General features: G+C 44.0%; 1 protein-coding gene across 10 annotated transcripts in view; it reads right to left on the reverse strand.

Moving 5' to 3' along the window:
* The window catches only part of LOC137414235 (ecotropic viral integration site 5 protein homolog), a 139,894-nt gene extending 126,485 nt beyond the window's left edge, over window positions 1-13,409 (reverse strand). For 3 of the 10 annotated variants that reach the window (XM_078774350.1, XM_078774349.1, XM_078774345.1), the window contains exon 1: window positions 13,237-13,379. Coding sequence is in view for 3 of the 10 variants with exons in the window: in XM_078774347.1 (XP_078630473.1) it covers window positions 13,318-13,356 (39 nt within the window). In the remaining 7 variants the exon portion in view is untranslated. Of the gene's footprint in view, window positions 1-12,042; window positions 12,219-13,236 lie in introns of those variants that run through there. The other 7 variants (XM_078774347.1, XM_078774342.1, XM_078774344.1 and 4 more) reach the window with 6 other exon arrangements.
* Between the last annotated feature and the right edge of the window lie 238 nt (window positions 13,410-13,647).

Raw genomic sequence — 13,647 nt, forward strand, 5'->3', positions numbered from 1 at the left:
ACCGTCGTTGTGCTTGTGTGCTTCCCTCTCTCTCCCAATAGTCTCCCACTCCCTTTATGATATGTTTTGTCCATTTATGTTTTTTTTTGTGATTAATGTTAGCTCTAACACGAGCCTCGATCTTGTATACAAAAAAAACAAGCATTCTGAGTATTGCGCTGCAATACATGTCCCCTACCGGCAGTCTGTCATCCGGAAAACCGTTGGGGAAATTACCAAGGGTTATTTACCCACAGGTTCTGAATCGTTCCCAATCGCTAATTACCTCAGGACGGGCTCATCTGTGATTCGCACTCGGGACTTCGATTTATACACCTTGCAGACAGGTCAGCAGAAGCACGAGAAAATAAGTTGTTGATAAAGAACCTTTCGAGTCGCTAAATATCAGTAATTTATTATATTTTCCAGTTCACGATCAATGATCGATGTGTGTGTATATATATATATATATATATATATATATATATATATATATATATATATATATATATATATATATATATATATATATATATATATATATATATATATATATATATATTGTTACATATTTATGTGAATGTATGTGGATTACCATTCAGGTCTTTGCTTATCCGTGTGTAGTATATTAAGGGTTGTTGTGATTGGAGGGTCAGGAGCCCTTCTGAACCAGTGGCCGGAAACGGAAGTGACCGGAAACGGAAGAAGAAAAGACACGAGGTAAAAGAAGGAGGTTTCGTCTTCCTCGCCCGCTCCGACGAAAGGTGGAATCGCCCTTGCGCTGCGTGAACAAGCGGCGTTCCGAAACCCGTCTGGCGAGAGGAGTTACCTGGACGCGTAACTACCTTTTGACACGGCTCAATTGTCTCTGGGGTGAAATTCATATGGCTTGCGTGGCGAAAGCGCATATATAATACAGCTTTCTGGCGAAGTTCCTCTCACGGTCCGGGGGTCACTGAGACCAGGTATTCACCGAGGGGACCACGTAACAGAATTGGGGGCTCGTCCAAATTACGATTTGCGGTTTCGCAATTGGGTCTACGTCCGGGATTTAAAATTGTATAAAATAATAAAATAATAATTTTTATTAATTAAAATTTATTAATTAATTATTAATTGGTAAATTCTTTTTTTTTGAGAAATTGGGGTAAAATCTTGGGTGAAGGTTAACAGGTGTTAACGATAGGCACCATGGCGTTTGTGGCACAGAACTTTGGGGTAACACCGAGTGAGGCACAGTTCCGAGCGTTGCTAAAGTCGGACCTCTTGAAATTGGCCAAACATTTTAACTTGGAGGTCCGAACTAATTTGAGGAAGGCAGAGTTGCAGGCCACGGTGATACAATCTATGGTGGGATTAGGAACATGGGACGAGTTAGCCTGGGAGTGGCTACCCGAAGAACCAGAAGACGTTGAGCTCCGGAAACTGGAGTTGCAATTACGGAGCCAGGAACGGATTAAAGAAGAAGAAAGGAAAGCAGAAGAGAGGAGAGAAGAGAAACAAGCAGAGGAAAGGAGAGTGGAACGAGAACTCCAGGAAAGGTTAAAAGAAGAAGAAAGGAAAGCAGAAGCGAGGAGAGAAGAGAAACAAGCAGAGGAAAGGAGAGTGGAACGAGAACTCCAGGAAAGGTTAGCAGAAGAAGAAAGGAAAGCAGAAGCGAGGAGAGAAGAGAAACAAGCAGAGGAAAGGAGAGTGGAACGAGAACTCCAGGAAAGGTTAGAAGGGAGAAAAGCAGAGGAGAGGAGAGCTGCAAGGGACCTCGAAGCAGAGGAGAGAAAAGCGGAAAGGGAATTAAAGGAACGTGACATGGAGCTTCAGCAAGAAATCAAATTCAAGGAGCTGGAGTTAATGAGAGAACGGGGAGAGGCACCACCCTTGCTGACGGAGTCGACACCTAACCAGAAAACCTGGGATGTGGGCAGACATGTGAGGCTGGTTCCACCGTTCAGTGAAAAAGAAGTCGCGAAATTTTTTCCACACTTTGAGAAAGTGGCTCGACAATTAAACTGGCCGGAGGAGGCATGGACCATACTCGTGCAAAGTGTGCTGGTGGGGAAAGCTCAGGAAATTTATTCGGCGCTACCAATGGACCAATGTGCAGATTATGAGGTACTGAAGAAGCACATCCTCAAAGCCTATGAGTTGGTTCCGGAAGCTTACAGGCAAAAATTCAGGAATGCCAGGAAGAGGGAGAGTGAGACCCATGTGGAGTTTGCCAGAGTGAAAGAAAACATGTTTGATCGGTGGTGTGAGTCCAAAGGAGTCGGGAAAGACTTCGAAACATTGCGGGACTTGATCCTGGTGGAGGAATTCCAGCAGTGTGTCCACGAGGACATCAAAGTGTACCTGCAGGAAAAGAAGGTACCAAAGTTGTGGGACGCAGCCACCATGGCAGATGATTATGCCTTAACCCACCGAATAGGGGTCCACGAACCTAACTCCTCGCCTAGATCTCCGCAGGGGAGGTGGGGAACAGCAGGTGCGGAGAACGACCATACATGGCGACGGCCTCGAGATGATTATGGGGACAACTATGATACCCCACCGGTTCGAAATCAGAGGGATGCGGGCCCAAGACAAACTTATAGTTCGGGGGGCCCGAGGCAGACCCCGAGTTTTTCCTCCGGGCCTACTTGCGCGTTTTGCAAGAAACCTGGACACTTGATGTCCAGTTGTTACCTCATGAAAAGGGACAACCCAGAGCGGAGTCCGACTATTACAACTCCGAATGCGATGGCTAGCGTAAGAAATCGCCATCAAAAGGGTTACCAACCATTTATTTCAGAGGGGTTTGTGTCACTGGATGGAGCCTCGACTAACCGGAGACCGGTTAGGATATTGAGGGACACAGGGGCCCATCAATCTTTAATGCTTGAAGGCATTTTGCCATGGTCCGAGGAGACGGCAACGGGGGATAGTGTTCGTTTACAGGGGATCGGGGGCGGTGTTAGTGCTCCCCTTCAGGTCATCCAGTTGGAGTCCGATTTGGTGTCAGGACCGGTCACCGTCGGTTTACAAGCCACGCTTCCTGTAGAGGGTGTATCTGTGGTTATCGGGAATGATTTGGCCGGGGGTCAAGTTTATGGTAACCTGAGGGTTGGTAAAGAGCCCAGCAGGGAGAATAACACCACACCAGCTCGGGATGGCGACAAAAGTGCCAAGTTATTTGTAGGGGGACTGAACTTCAAAACAGAGGAAGAAGTTCTGACCTCTGTCTTCAACAGATATGGGCCGCTGGTGGAAGTGCGGTTGGTAAGAGACTGGGAAACGCAACAGTCAAGAGGGTTCGGCTTTGTCACGTTTGCCAGCACAAAAGACGCCAGAGAGGCAGAGAAGAATTGGAATGGCAAGGATTTGGAGGGTCGGACCATAACAGTAGGGAAGGCATTTCGTAGGCGTCGAGAGGTCTACAGGAGAGGACAACTGGGCGGTAGTTTTGGTGGTGGCCACAATCAATATTATTATGGAGGCTCCCTGAGTTACGGCCGCTCCCGAAGGAAGGATTGGCAAAGTAGTGGCCGAGAAGGAGACCGCTATTCATGGGACTACAGGGACCAGTGGTCCCAACCTAATTATTAGGGAAGTTCTGAGAAGTGGAAGCACTGAAGGCGGCGGAGCCGCCGAGCCAAGATTCCTACACGAATTAACCGTGAACGCCGTTCCTAAAGGCGTCCATGTAGTGAACTTTCATGCACGGACTAACCGTGAACTCCACGTTCCTCAAGGCGCCCATGTAGAGAACTTTCCTGCACGGACTAACCGTGAACTCCGCGTTCCTAAAGGCATCCATGTAGTGAATACTCGGCTTGGCCTCCCAGAAAAGTGCTATCGAGTGGCTTAACTTTGGATCTTTGATCAACCCCTTAACCTTCATTCACAAGAAACTGGCGGTCAAAGTCAGAGGGTCAGGAGATGGAGTTTGATTTGGCAGGGACAATGTCGTTGCTGGTGCTTAATCCAGAGTGAGTAATCTGGAGGGGTTGTGGTGAAATTTTGGTTGCTTTATTTTTAAGTGATAACTGTGCCCGGGGGCAACTGATAATGTGGGGGGGGTTGAGTGATCTGGTTTGTTTCTCCAAATTGGCCGGCAAAGAAAGTTTTCGCTGGGTTCAAACTTTCTTTCTTGAAGGGGGGGAGTGTTACATATTTATGTGAATGTATGTGGATTACCATTCAGGTCTTTGCTTATCCGTGTGTAGTATATTAAGGGTTGTTGTGATTGGAGGGTCAGGAGCCCTTCTGAACCAGTGGCCGGAAACGGAAGTGACCGGAAACGGAAGAAGAAAAGACACGAGGTAAAAGAAGGAGGTTTCGTCTTCCTCGCCCGCTCCGACGAAAGGTGGAATCGACCTTGCGCTGCGTGAACAAGCGGCGTTCCGAAACCCGTCTGGCGAGAGGAGTTACCTGGACGCGTAACTACCTTTTGACACGGCAAGTCACCGTGAGGGCGTGCACGGAACCAAGCGTCCGGCACAGTTTGCCCCGTCTACAAGGACGCGTACGGGTCGCACGTTGGGGCCTCGCGCGCGTTGCAAACCGCGCTTGGTTTTGCCCCGTCTACAAGGACGCGTACGGGTCGCACTTTGGGGCCTCGCGCGCGTTGGAAGCCGCGCTGGGTTTTGCCCCGTTGCTTGGCAAGGAGGTGTGCGCTGCAGCAGCTGTCCCCGGTACGATACCTGCCCGGTGGAGGAACGTCCACCCGGGGTTCGTTCAACCGCCCGAGTGCGGAGACGCCGACCAGTAGCAGTATCTTGGTCAGGAGGGGCCCAGAGACATTGTGAGGAGCAGAGACCGAAAGGGGGTGTGAGTACTCACCGGGACACACATGTATAAGATGGCCATCTTAATCATAGGGAATTGATTGTGAATTGGGAATTGGTGATGATTATGTATTGTTGATTGCGCGGGGAAAATCTCCGTGGTTGTGTCCTTGAAATATTGTTGATGGTTGTGTCATTGAAATTGTTTGGTATCATTACCATTGAAATATATCCTTGAACGTCAGTTGTCTCTGGGGTGAAATTCATATGGCTTGCGTGGCGAAAGCGCATATATAATACAGCTTTCTGGCGAAGTTCCTCTCACGGTCCGGGGGTCACTGAGACCAGGTATTCACCGAGGGGACCACGTAACAATATATACATGTTGCTCGGCTTGGCTCCGCCCCTCCTGAAAGCACGCGCCGTGTCGCGCTTTTGACGTTCGCGAGACGAGGCTGAGGGCGCACGGTGCGGCTTTAGGAGAACTCTAGAATAAACAAGAGCTATCCATTTTTTATTTTTTTTTCGTTTAATTAATGATATCTGCCAAACCACGTGCCTTATTGCAAATTCCAAAAGGACATTTTAGTAGACTGACATGCTGAACAGATCTGTGAAGTTTCCCCTCGATTGGATCAAAAATGAGGAAGGAGCTAGGTTTTGAAGGTTCATGCTCAAAAACGTCATAACTCTGAAACCATGTGACGCATGATGTCATGCTCGTTGACTTTTTTGTTCGTCATGGGTATGCGATTCTGCCTGCAAAGTTTGGCCTCGATCTGTTCAGCCGTTACAGAGAAAAAGGGGTTTAACAATATGGCGGCCGAACCACGTGACCGTGACGTCATAATTACCATTAAAATATTCTACAGACCGAGTCCCCCCTACGGTGAAAATTTGATCTCAACCGGTCCAATTATTGCAGAGAAAATCTTTTTTAAAGGAAATTAAAACTTAAAATGGCACTCAGTTAAGGATCATCAGAATTATCAGAATTACCAAAGTTCAAAGTGCCATAACTTTGTCAAAAATGATCGAAACGTCGTGAAGTTCGAACTTGATCTGTAACTTATCATGAGGAAAGCATGTGCCAAGTTTGAAATCATTAGCATTAAGAAAAAAAAGTCCGGAAAACTGTTCTTTGCGTGACGGACTGACGGACTGACGGACGGGCAGACGGAGGAACGGCGTGCAAACCTCTAGTCCCCTCTGGTGTACACCGGTAGGGGACTAATAAAAATTAAATGCAAACAAGTACAGATACATTCAAAGTACACTGTCCCAAATGCCAAATAAACAAGCATTCTTAGTATTGCGCTGCAATACATGTCCCCTACCGGCAGTCTGTCGTCCGGAAAACTGTTGGGGAAATTACCAAAGTTCAAAGTGCCATAACTTTGTCAAAAATGATCGAAACGTCGTGAGGTTCGAACTTGATCTGTAACTTATCATGAGGAAACCATGTGCCAAGTTTGAAATCATTAGCATTAAGAGTTTAGAAAAAAAGTCCGGAAAACTGTTCTTTGCGTGACGGACTGACAGACGGAGGGACTGAGTGCAAACCTATAGACCCTTCCGGTGTACACCGGTAGGAGACTCATAACATATCCTCCAGCAAGTGACATTGCCGGGGTGCCTTCGGCACCCAGCTATGCCGCCGTGCAACATATAGAGACTGTATTGGGAGGGAGAGGTGTACAATAATTGATTGATTAATTAATTGCATAATTAAAATCAATAATCATCATAAAATATTTTCTTAATCAATTGGCTAATAGCATACCTAAACCACCAGTGCTTCATCCGAAGCTGTAACTTTTTGAAAATTAATTAAATAAAAAATTAATCGAAAAAATTAAATAATTAATTGATTAATCAATATATAATTAATCGATTAATCAATAAATAATGAATCGATTAATTGATTAATCAATAAATCAAAAATAACCTTATAGCCACATCACTTGGTCACTGTCATGTCCAAATGTGAGCTTCCGAGCTCAAAAGGTGCTTGAGATATTGCCCAGATGGGAAAGAAAATAAATAAATGATAAATAATGAAAATAAATAAAGAATAATCATAAAATAATTAAATAATTAATCAATTGCCTAATATCATACCTAAACCATCACCATTTCATCCGAATCTAAGTTTTTGAAAAATAAATTAACCGGGTAATTAATCGAATAATTAAATAATTAATCGATTAATTGATTCATCAAGAAATTAAAAATAGCCTTTACAGCCAAATCACTTGGTCATTGTCATGTCCAAATAACAGCTTCGTAACTCAAAAGGTGCCCAATATATTTCCCAGATGAGAAAGTTAATAAATAAGTACTTAATTAATCGATAATAATTAAGTAACTAATCAATTAATTAATCAAAAAACAAAAAATATCGTTTTTTGCCAAAGCACTTGTTCATTATTGTGCTGAAATTTCAGCTTCCTAGCTCAAAGGATGGCTGAGATATCACCCGGACAAACAAACAAGAAAGTAAGAAAGAAACCGGAGTGAAAACTGAGTACTCCCTTTCAGCGTGCGTCATTGCCGAGCCCCCTTCGGTGCCTGGCAATGATGTTATGCAGCGCCTGGGGATGGCATAGGAAAGGAGCGGTGTACAACAAACAACCAGAGTGAAAACTGAGTACTCCTTTTCAGCGTGCGTCATTGCCGAGCCCCCTTCGGTGCCCGGCAATGACGTTATGCAGCGCTTGGAGATGGCAAAGGAAAGGTGCGGTGTACAACAACAAGACAAAGAAGAAAGAAAGAAAGAAAGAAACTGGAGTGAAAACTGAGTACTCCCTTTCAGCGCGCATCATCACTAGGCACCCTTCGGTGCCCAGCGATGACGTCATGCAGCGCCTGAAGATGGAATATGAAAGGAGAGTGGTTGTGTGGGGGTGGAAAAGATAATGGGTAGAGATGGTAGATTATTTGGTAGTGTACCACCGACTTGAAGACCTGGAGGGAAGTGTGGGATTGAACAGCCTCAGGAAGATGGTTCTGCAAAAATCAAAGAGTAACAAGAATGCATCTGGATGGAAAGTCTGACGTTTTTTTTTAACAGGAATGGGGTGGGGTCACTGGAAGGATGCACACTTCTTCAGTGGCTGTAGAGGGCTAGATAACTTTGAAAGCAGAGGAAACAAGACTTGAAGAGAGGCAGTAAAAAAAAGGAAGCAGAGCAGCCACCAACCTGTTTATAATGTGAGAGCAACAGGCCTTCTACGTCTGCCTCATCATTAGAGTTGCCAATAATGTAGGGAGCTTTAGTTTCCACAGAATCCAGGGGATAAGATGAGAGCATGGGGCACCAGTCCAGAAGAGCCCTCCATTGAGCAAAGGATGAAGGCCTCAAAGGCTCAGAGTTGTTCTGATTTTAAGGAACTAGGGCATGCCCGTACTATATCTATATCTAAAATTATATCGCCCCCCTCTATTTACATGAAATGGTTTGGTCCAAAGCGAACGGCTTGCGAGTGGTGACAATCCCCCCCCCTCTATTTACATGCAATGGTTTGGTCCAAAGCGAACGGCTTCCGGAGTTTGGTAAAGAAATCGCCATCGCGTGCACAAACGCGCAGGAAAGCGAATGAATCGCAAATTCGTTTTTATTAGTTGTAAAACATAGTTTAACGCCAACATAGTTTGCAAACGTGAAATAAATGAATACGCTCTCAAATGTGCCATCCGAGGCAGAGTGTGCCCGCCACGTTCGGCACACGCGATCGTTCGCTGCTCTCTGATTGGTTGAATCGTTTTTTGGACATAGCTCGGTAAGTAATTGTCCGATTAATATGAAACCTTGAAAAGGCACATCCTCGGGTCCCCAGCAATATACCTGGCAAGTTAAAAGTATATCGGACCCGTGGTTGTCGAGAAACAGCGGTCACAGACAGACAAACGTACAAACGTACAAACGTACAGACAGAGATTACTGGAATTATAGATAGATGACTCGGAACGGCAGACGATGCCCAGTTTATGGCTGGATTCGGAGGCCAGCTTTGCCATGTGGTCAGCCCAAGAAAGGTCACTGTTGATGGTAAGGCCTAGAAGTTCAAGATAGTTAACCTCTTCCAGTAGATGACCATGAAAATAGATAGGTAAGTTAGTTTAACAATCCTGGCAGAGCGACCGGGTGAGACTGAGATATTCCAGGATTGAGAGACATGACCTTCCATTGGTCAGAACAGCATTTAATAAATTCCAGATCAACACTGACACAGCTGCTGTCAGCCAGCCAATAGGATGGGGTGTTGTAAAGAGCAACGTGGAACCATCTGTAAAAGGGAAAATATGGTTTTCTAGAGCAAATGTGAGGTTTTTTTTAAACGTATATTAAGAACAAGACTGAGCACAAGACACTACAAAGGGGGCACTCCAACCTCAACGGGAAGAGGAGAAGATTCTATTGACGGCAAGGCATTACCTGCACATGTTGAGAAACATGAAGTAAGAAAGCCAGGTATGAAAGCAGCCCTTTATACAGTACCACAGGCAACAAGCTTGGAAACCAGGGCAGGATGCCAGACTGTGTTGACTTCCCGAGATATATCCAGGGAGATTGTGGTGAGATCTAGGGGATCAGGCCATTGTGGAATGATAAGCATCAGGACGTCCAAAGATGAATGACCGGAATGGAATCCAAACTGATAAACAGAAGTCAGGCAACTTCAAAAGACAAAGACTTGATGTTGACAGCGATTATGGATTCCATGACTTTGCTTAAATTGGGAACTAAGCGAACTGGTCTGTAGTTGCAAGGATATGCTTTTGTACCCTTATTTTGAGTGGGAGCGATGTTAGCAACGGATGTTACCAAAGGAGACATTATAATAACATACCGGCATATGCTATCATTCAAAACCATAATAGGAAACCTTTGGGTATTCAATTATTCTTTCACAGATCCAATGGAAGATTGCTTTCTTTACCTCCACCACCGAAGGTGGACGGACGTTATGTTTTCACCCCTGTCATCTGTCTGTTTGTTTGTCTGTGAGCAGGATATCACAAAAAGTTGTGGATGGATTCAGATGAAATTTGGTGGTGAGGTTGTGTGTGTGACATGGAAGAATCGATTCAATTTTGGTGAAGATCCAGATCCGGATACTAGAATTCAAGTGATTGATCTTCACCATTGAGAGAGAGGGCCAAAAACCATATGTATTACGATATCTCAAAAGGTTATGAAAGGATTCGGATGAAACTTGGTGGACAGGTTGGGTGTGTGACACGGAAGAATTGATTCGATTCTGGTGAAGATCTGAATCCAGATCTGGCTTTTATGATTTTGCCATTCGATTATCCATTTCCATGTTCGAGGTAAATCGTTTGTTAAGTGCATTTTAAAACATGCTATTTCTTAATCAAAATAAAATAAATACATAAATAAATAAATAAATAGACAACTGCCAATATCACACATGGAAGCAAAAAGCTAAAGTAAGGACAATTTTACATGCCAAAAACAATAAGGAATTGTCCTTACAAAGCTGACAAGACACAACTTCACATTGCATGTACCACTAACTCGGACACCTTGAAAAATGCTGGACAAATTAAAACAAGTAGAGATACATTCAAAGTACACCGCCCCCATCCAAATAAATATATAAAGAACATATCCTCCAGCGCACAACATTGCCAGGGCACCGGTGCCCCTTTTAGAAATTGGACATCACAAGATGACCTCTGACCTTTTATCTCAAATTCAATAGGCTTCTTCCTTATGTCCAACTCTACCATCTGGTGAAGTTTCATGAAGATCGGTTTAAAATTGTGACCTGTAGGCGCTTGACAGACAAACAGACACACAGACAGAATAATGCAGAAGACTATCCAATATACTTGAAAAATCTACAATTTTGCAAGTAACAACCGGAGTGAAAAATGAGTACTCCCTTTCAGCTCGAGTCATCAACGGGCCCCCTTCGGTGCCCGGCGATGACGTCATGCAGCGCCTGGAGATGTAATAGGTAAGGAGCGGTGTACAACACTACTCGGCCCGTTGCTTATTCGGAACAAGATCGGGTCGAGACGCTGCCTTGTGGCACACTTGCATGGGTGATCGGTATTTTGATTGCCCATGGAGTGTGTTGGACCAACCTGGCCACTTTTGTCACAAACCGATTGTCCTAACCATCATCCCCCCTCCCCCCTAATATCATGCCTTCGGTGGTGGAGGTAATAAGATGGACTAGATATTGAACATGTAAACACGTCAGGTGTCTGTCTGCTCGTTGACCAGGATCAGCCATCCAATGTTGCTCAACTGCATCAGATGTCACCTACAAAGGGCAAACAATGCAACTCACAAAGGAACAATTCAGCTAGGATTCGTACTCACAGCTCGTAGCAATGAGGTGGACAAGTGTGTATACGAGTGTATATTTGGCGAGATGCAGTTTCTTTATATGGGATGGCAGGATGGCTCACAGGTACGCACACTCACCTATAAGCTGTCTAACCTGGGTTTGAATCCCGACACACCTATAAGCTGTCATCCTGGTGTTTCACAGGTAGAGTTATTACCTCCGCCACCAAAGGTGGATTGAGGTTATGTTTTCACCCCTGTCTGTTGGTTTGTGAACAAAATATCTCAAACAGTTGTGGATGGATTCGGACGAAATTTGGCAGTGATGTAGCGTATGTGACAAGGACGAAATGATTAGATTTTGGTGAAGATCCGGATTCGAATCCGGCTAGTAGAATGATTTAAGTGATTCTTCACAATTTGGAGATCGGGCCAAAAACGATGCATAGCAGGATATCTCAAAACGATGTGGATGGATTTGGATGAAACTTGTTGGACCGGTTGGGTGTGTGACAAGGAAGAATAGAATCCATTTTGGTGAAGATCTGGATCCAGTTAGTAAAAAATTTAAAGTGATTCTTCACCACTGAGTGATATGGCCAACCAGGTGGAGGTGTGCTCTCTACTGAATGCCGTTCTAGCTGTCTAACCTATAAGGGCCGTCACTCGGCTCATTCATCACTCACATCACATCACATCGTCACTCACATCGTCAGTGTATGTGCCGTCACTCGGATGTACGTTAAACTGGGTGTCCCCTCTGCCATCATTAGTTGGTGGACGTTAAAGACCCCATGGTGTCCTTCCCAAAGAGTAGGCGAGCTATCTCTGGCACCATTAATAAAATATTAATGAATGGCCTATTAGTCATGTTCACTATGTTAACAAATATAATTTCGTTCAAAATTTTGGTAGATTAGCAAAACTATACATTTTTGGAATATTCAGAGCATGAGGAATCCAAAAATTAATGTTTACATTTGCGTAGACACCTTTGCGAAAATGACACTCAGGACAGTGATGAAGATAGTCAGGTTCACTATGTTAACAAATATAATTTCTTTCAAAATTTTGGGATTAGCAAACCTGTACATTTTTGGAATCTTCAGAGCATGGAGAATCTGAAAATCAATGTTGGCATTTGCACAGACACCTGCATGGCCGCCATTTTGGATTTTGAAAATGGCCGCCATAAAATACATATTTTGCGCGATCTCGGCTTCGAGTCAACCTAGAGACTTCATTAAATATGCTAATCCTATGTTTTCTGGGTCAAGGAATCCAATAAAGGCCTCAAAATAGTGCTCAGGATTATAGAAAAGCAACAAACAAAGGTAATTGAAAACCATTGTCTATATATTTGTGATATAACTGTATTATATAATACATGATATTGCAAGTCCTTTGAAGTTATAGGTTGTTATAGGAAGTTATAGGTAGTATCAGATTGAACTATAAGTCCTATACACAGGATCTACGAGGTCTATACCATTCATGAATATGCTTTTACAGATCTTCATCACTGTCCTGAGTGTCATTTTCGCAAAGGTGTCTACGCAAATGTAAACATTAATTTTTGGATTCCTCATGCTCTGAATATTCCAAAAATGTATAGTTTTGCTAATCTACCAAATTTTTGAACGAAAAAACATAGTGAACCTGACTATATCGCTGGGAAGGCAACGTCAAACCACCCATTGCAATCCATGTCGTGGGGCTGCTTTAACAGCATTGAACCTGCGTCCGGGCAGAACAGGGAGAAAGAAAATAATATCTCGCCATGTGTCAACGAGAAGCAATGCAAACACCTGTGAACGTTCATTCAAAAATGAAATATAACAAGGTGCAGTATGCAGTACAATATGCAAATATAACAGTGTGCAGTACATTTGGTGCCCCTTTAATATGGAAGGACCCATGTGCGGTTTGACGTTCGAACGTGTTTAAGGTTTACACGAATGCATTCCAAAAGGTTCTCATTTAGCGATATTTGGAATGTTTCGGTTTAACAACTACGAATCGGTGTCCATTGCGATTGCAAAACGAATGAGGCAGATCCAAACATTGACGCCGGTGAAGGCAACAGATAAGTTAATTTTCACATGATAATGATAATATGTGACATCAAACAAATAAATAATAACATCAGGAGATGAAAAGACGCATCCAAACCTTGCAATTAGCCAGGTCCACGTTTTAACGAAGTATTGGACCTATTAGTATTACTCTGTTAGATAAACACAAAATCCTCACTCTTGCTGCTTTCGCATTCTCACGTCCTCGCTCCACCATCGTCACTTCCGCCCAACGTCACTTCCTCCCTCGCAGCCTTTTCTCTAATCGTCACTTCCTGCACGTCACTTCCAATGATCGTCACAGTCACTTCCTTCATCGCCACTTCCTCATCGTCACTTTCTTCCATCGTCACTCCTTATCATCGTCATTCATCATCGTCACCAGAAATTTCACGTCTGAACTATCGTCATTGCTTCCTACACATCTTCCTCCAATTGTTTTTTTTAATGTTGGTACTTCCCTGTTATCCCGGACCTTTTACCTCAGCGTTTTTTAGATTAGGGTTAG

The sequence above is a fragment of the Myxine glutinosa genome, chromosome 3, assembly GCF_964187855.1.
Source record: "Myxine glutinosa chromosome 3, kmMyxGlut1.1, whole genome shotgun sequence".
NCBI lineage: Eukaryota > Metazoa > Chordata > Myxini > Myxiniformes > Myxinidae > Myxine > Myxine glutinosa.